Source organism: Lactuca serriola, chromosome 8 (assembly GCF_051521515.1).
Source record: "Lactuca serriola cultivar US96UC23 chromosome 8, Lser_US96UC23_V15, whole genome shotgun sequence".
Taxonomy (NCBI): domain Eukaryota; kingdom Viridiplantae; phylum Streptophyta; class Magnoliopsida; order Asterales; family Asteraceae; genus Lactuca; species Lactuca serriola.
Window position 1 is genome coordinate 109422323 of NC_136415.1, and position 6428 is coordinate 109428750.

A 6428-nucleotide genomic window follows, 5' to 3' on the forward strand; every position below is an offset into this window, starting at 1 on the left:
GCCAATAACAGTTTTGGCAAGGTTTATCAGAAGCGTAAGAAAGAACCTACGACAATTAGAGGAGAGTAAAAGGATTTCATTTTTATAATGCATGCTATTAATTAGGAGTATTTTAATTCTTGATAATGTCTAGTTTTGAGTCTAAAGGGATCGATATGTTTTGATGCTTATCTGAAGCGTGTCATTATCTTTATTAGTTCTTATCTTTATTTCGATAATTATTCTGTATTATTGGTTTGAGTCAGTTAGCTTTGTTTTAGCACTATTTAATTCTGATTCCTTTGTCTCTGTAACTAGATGATTCACGATCATAATAAACAAAAGGTAACTTTTGCTCTTATCAAATTTATTATGGTATCAGAGCATTAGATCCGATTGGGTAATTGAGTGTCAGCCATGGCCGGAGAAAAGGGAGATGGCAGCAAGAAACCTGAAGGTGGAGAGACGATTGATACCAATTCACCTTATTACATTCATGCATCAGACTACCTGAAACAAATGCAGGTTAATGATGTACTGAATGATAATAACTACAATGAATGGAAGCAGGAGATGAGGAATTTTCTGCTTGCAAAAAACAAGATGGGGCTGGTAGACGGTTCGATTGAGAAACCAGAGGTATCATCGCCGATGCATACGGCATGGATACGTGCAGATGCAATGATCAAAGGCTGGTTGACCACCGCCATGGAAAAGGACATAAGAACGAGTGTCAGGTATGCAAACACTTCCTTAGAGATTTGGCAAGACCTTGAAGAACGGTTCGAGAAAGAAGGGGCGCCTCGAGCATATGAATTGAAACAATCGCTCAACGTGACGAGGCAAGATGGGAATTCAGTCTCCAATTACTACACCAAACTTAAGTCCATTTGGGACGAATTGCAGATGGTCTTACCGTCACCACGATGCACCTGCGAAGGTTGCGATTGTGGGATTGAAAAAAAGCTTAACGAACTAAGGGAAAAAGAAAGGACTTACGAGTTTCTAATGGGTCTAGATGATGAATTCTCATTCATTAGAACTCAGGTTCTTGCGATGAAACCTACCCCTCCGATTGGTATTGTTTATCATCTTCTAGCGGAAGACGAACAACAAAGGGCGCTATCCGGAGGAACGAAGAGATCAAGCACTGAATCGTCGGCATTCCAGGAAAACTTTAATCAGCAGCGTGGTCAACGACAACCCACAAACAAGACTACGGTGCAAACAACAGGCAAATCGACACCGAAATTTGCCAAGTCAGAAAGCGATAAAAAGGTCAGGTGCTCTTTCTGTCAGCATGAAGGGCACAACAAGAAAGGATGTTTCAAGATAATTGGGTATCCCGATTAGTGGCCTGGAAATAAGGAGAAGCCCAAAGCTGCCTGTGTCAAGTTGGGCTCGAGCCCGATTCCTGGACTCACTGATGAACAATACCATTTGTTTGTCGAGCACTTCAAGGAAGGGTTAGACATGACAAACAATAACAAACAACCTATGGCAAACATGGCAGGTAGAAACGATATTTTTGATGGGTGGATTGTTGACTCGGGAGCCACCGAGCACATGACACACAGACTTGATTTCTTGTTCAACAAAACACAAAACTCCAAAAATTCACCTGTTGTCATCCCTAATGGAGACAAAGTGTCAGTCATGGGAGAGGGTGAACATACCTTTCCTGGAGGAGTCAATATTAAAGGAGTTTTGTTTGTACCAAACTTTAATTATAACCTTCTCTCGGTTGGAAAACTCGCAGATGATTTAAATTGTGCAGTAACCTTTTTCCCTGGATTTTTTGTCATGCAGGAGTTGGGGACGAAGCACTTGATTGGAGCGGGTAATCGGAGTGGAGGGTTGTATCGGATGGGGGTAACAAAGGTGAAGACAAGCAAGGCACTTATGTCAAATTTTGAAGTCTGGCACAGGAGACTTGGCCATCCATCATCCAAGAAAATTTCAAGTTTGAATTTTATTGACATTACAAAAGAAAAATAGTTCAATAAATGTGATGCTTGCCTTAAAGCAAAACATACTAGGCTTCCATTTCCAGTTAGTGAAATAAAAACTTTTTCTTGTTTTGATTTAATACATTGTGACATATGGGGCAAATATAGAACAACTTCTATTAGTAAAGCATCATATTTTTTTGACTATTGTCGATGATTTTAGTAGAGTTGTTTAGACCTTTTTAATAAAACACAAACATGAGGCAAGTACCTGTCTCATTGATTTTCACAAAATGGTTCAAACACAATTTGGCAAACGAATTAAACGGATAAGGTGTGACAATGGTGGGGAGTTTGTTTCCAATAGAATGCATGATTTTTACTCTCGAGAAGGGATAGTTTTGGAAACTACATTTCCCCACACCCCACAACAAAATGGTGTGGTGGAACGCAAGCATAGACACTTGCTTGAGACTGATCGTGCATTACGTTTCGAAGCCAATTTACCGAAGTTCTTTTGGGGTGAGTGCATCTTAACTGCCACCTACCTTATAAATCGAATGCCAACCAAAGTGCTTAAAGGAGTCACACCATATGAGGTACTTTTTAATCAAAAACCTGCGTATGATCATATGAAAGTATTTGGGTGTTTAGTTTATTATCGAAATACAGAAACAGGAGGTGACAAATTTGAGGCTCGAGGTAAATTAGGTTTATTTGTCGGGTACCCCCCAGGAGTAAAAGGATATCAGGTATATGACATGGAGAAAAGAAAAATAGTTATTACTAGAGATATTCGGTTTCTAGAAGACACATTTCCTATGGCTTCTGATTTAGCTAGCAAAAATGTAACACAAGGTGATATGTTTGTGCTTGAGGATGAATTAGAGACATCTAATACAATACATAATCACAAATCTGTACCAGATGTGGAACAAGGAAGTGATGCCATTGAATATACCATGGTTGATCTTGGTGTACCCCACGGGCCTGACTCTGAAAGTGTGCATATGACTCCCATGCACACGGAACCCTCTATGCAGCATTCTTCTCCCATGCATGACACAAACGACGACCAGGTTCATAAAGCTCCTCGAGTACGAACACAACCTTTAAGGTTCAATGATTATGAAGTTAACTTACCCCCATCTGTCACTCATCCGCCATCCGCCTCCGATCATGTTGCTTCTACGGTACATCCCCTCTCCAATTTTCTTTCTTATAAAAATTTCTCAAAGGCTCACAAAGCTCTTTTAGCAGCCATGGTTACACACTATGAGCCAAAAACTTTTACGCATGCAGAGAAAGATGAAAGGTGGCGTTTGGCAATGAAAAAGGAGATTAGTGCTTTGGAAGCAAATGACACTTGGGTTTTAGTCGCTCTCCCCCCTGGCAAACGTGCTATCGAATCCAAATGGATTTTTAAAATCAAGTTTAAACCAAATGGCGAAGTAGAGCGATACAAAGCACGACTTGTCGCGAAAGGATATACTCAAATGGAGGGTGTAGATTATCATGACACCTTTGCACCAGTCGCCAAGTTGGTTACTGTGAGGATTTTGCTCACCATGGTGGTCAAAAATAACTGGGTCATACACCAGTTAGATGTAAACAACGCATTTCTACATGGAGATTTGGAGGAAGAAGTCTATATGAAAATTCCTCAAGGCTTTGCAAAAGAAGGCGATACAAGAGTTTGCAAGTTGAAGAAGTCCTTGTATGGCTTGAAACAGGCAAGCCAGAATTGGTATCATAAATTCACTTCTGTCTTACGTGAACTTAATTTCCAACAATCTCATGCAGATCACTCTTTGTTTATTTATAGAAACAAAGAATTATTTGTTGCGGCTTTGATCTATGTTGATGATGTGATCATTGTTTGGAATGATTCTAAGAAAATTGAACACACAAAATCCAGTCTCAATGATCGGTTTAGTATTAAAGATCTTGGAAGTCTAACCTATTTTTTGGGTATTGAAGTATCACGAATAAAAGAGAGTCTTGTTCTTAGTCAACGAAAATATACTCTTGACATACTTGATGATGCAGGTATGCTTGGGTGTCGGCCTAGTAAATTTCCTATGGAACAAAATTTAAAGCTAGACAAAGGCGATAAGGAAGAAAAGGTGGATGCTAGTTTGTACCGACGGTTGATTGGAAGATTGTTATATCTGCAAGCTACTAGGCCAGATATTACTTACTCGGTAAATATCTTAAGTCAATTTGTGTCAGATCCTCGTCAAAGTCATTGGAATGCAGCGCTGAAAGTTTTACGGTATCTAAAGGGAACTTTGGGGCAAGGGATTTTGCTACCAAAAGAAGGCACACCTGAGCTATTAGCATATAGTGACTCTGATTGGTTAGGTTGTCCTATTTCTCAACGTTCAATAACTGGCTACTTTTTACTTTTAGGTGGTGCCCCTGTCTCTTGGAAATCAAAGAAACAGTCAGTTATGTCTCGATCTTCGGCTGAGGTCGAGTACAGGGCCATGGCAACTACTGTTAGTGAAGTTCTTTGGGTTAGATGGTTACTTTCTGAACTTGTGGTTCAAATTACCATGCCTACTCCACTCTTGTATGATAACGAGTCCGCGCGTCATATTGCACATAATCCAGTTTTTCACGAGCGTACTAAGCATGTCGAGATGGATTGTTTCTTTGTCAAGGAAAGAGTTGAGTGCAAAGAAATCACTCCGGATCGTGTTTCTTCACAAGCTCAACTAGCCGATTTACTTACTAAACCTCTTGGTTCCGACAGGTTACATGCGCTGTTGGTCAAGTTGAACATTTGTAATCTCCATGTGTCAACTTGAGGGGGAGTAAAGGGATCGATCTGTTTTGATGCTTATCTGAAGCGTGTCATTATCTTTATTAGTTCTTATCTTTGTTTCGATAATTATTCCGTATTATTGGTTTGAGTCAGTTAGCTTTGTTTTAGCACTATTTAATTCTGATTCCTTTGTCTCTGTAACTAGATGATTCACGATCATAATAAACAAAAGGTAACTTTTGCTCTTATCAAATTTATTAGAGTTTGATTCTATTTCCAAAGTCTTGGTGATTTAGAAGATTTGCTTTCCTTATTTTTGAGTATTTGTTTTCCCTATTTAAAGGGCGGTCTTTATTGGAATAAAGTATGCTTGAATTTCTTAACAATCAGAGAATAATATCAGTTTTCTTGGTTGGCTTAGTCTCCTGCAGCAGGGGGCTAGTTTACTGGAAGATTCACGGCTCTTATAACTGCAAGTAAAGGGCCAATCACGATATCCAAATCTCGGGGCATAACACGAACTTCCCATCCATTGTTTTTGTTTAGTTTAATTAAAGTATATTAATGTATGTGGAACTCTTGTACATGCGGTTGTACCCGTTGATCAAAAAACTCGTTATAGGGGACGAGAAAAAGGAGAATTTTTCAAAATGTTATAGGAATTTGTGATTCTGATATGATATTCATCTTTGTTTGGGGTGGATGGAAGGGTATAGCACATGATTCAAGAGTTTTGAAAAAAGTTGCATTCGATTCGACTTCTGGATTTCCATTTCCTCCACCGGGTTTGTAATATTTATATAACTTTTATTATCTATCTTCTTTATATAATATGTGTCACATTCATTTGTAGATAAATATTACCTTTGTGATGCCGCATATACAAACACTTGTGGGTTTATGGCTCCATATCGCAATACTAGGTATTGGTTAGTCGATTTTCAAATAGGCAGACATTTAACTAGAGAAGAAAGGTTCAATTATGCTCATGCACAACTTAGAAATGTTATTGAGCATGCTTATGGTGTATTGAATGCGAGATTCCCAATCTTAAAACAAATAGCTCCTTATCCTTTTATAGTGCAAAGAGACATAGTCATGGTCCATAATTTTATTAGGAAATACAATATAGAAGATGACTTGTTTAGAAATTTTGAGGACACTATGGTTACTCCTGACGTCCAAGGTGGGCGAATTGATAAAGAAAACATACAAGACATAGAATGGGGTCCAGAAGTCGTTGAGTATATGCGTGTTTTGCATGATCAGATTGCAAATCGACTACTTTCACCTACTTTACATTAAATTATTATGTTATTTTAAATTTCATTATGTTTTTATTTGGATATTAAATGATTCATGTTTAATTTACATTTTGTATGACATTTTTTATTTGTGTGTAATTTACATTTTGTATGACAATATGTATGTTTTTATAATTATTCAACAACTTAATCTATCACTATATATAACAGCAAGGTAAAATGGTCATTTTTCATCACTCAGCACATTCAGTCAGATGTACAATCAAACAATAGAATTTCTTATTCAGTCAGGATTTCTTTCCCAATCAGCACTTTCTCAGTCAGCAACTATCAAATGGGACCTCACTATTGCATCAATTATTCTATCTTCTTCCTTTGGGTTTAATGTAACAATTACTTTCTGCATGGATAAACTATCACAACCATACATCAATATATCTAATAAATGCTCATAAGACTAAGGCA

General features: G+C 38.0%; 1 protein-coding gene across 1 annotated transcript; it reads left to right on the forward strand.

The window, feature by feature from the left end:
* Positions 1–396: 396 nt before the first annotated feature.
* On the forward strand, positions 397–1332 carry LOC145067266 (uncharacterized). The gene has a single exon (XM_079014446.1). The coding sequence runs from the start codon at positions 397–399 to the stop codon at positions 1330–1332; it is 936 nt and encodes a 311-aa protein (XP_078870572.1).
* The last annotated feature ends 5096 nt before the right edge of the window (positions 1333–6428 follow it).

What these genes read in the sequence shown, in the direction of transcription:
- LOC145067266 (XM_079014446.1), top strand. Translation starts at nt 397, where the DNA reads ATGGCCGGAGAAAAGGGAGATGGCAGCAAGAAACCTGAAGGTGGAGAG.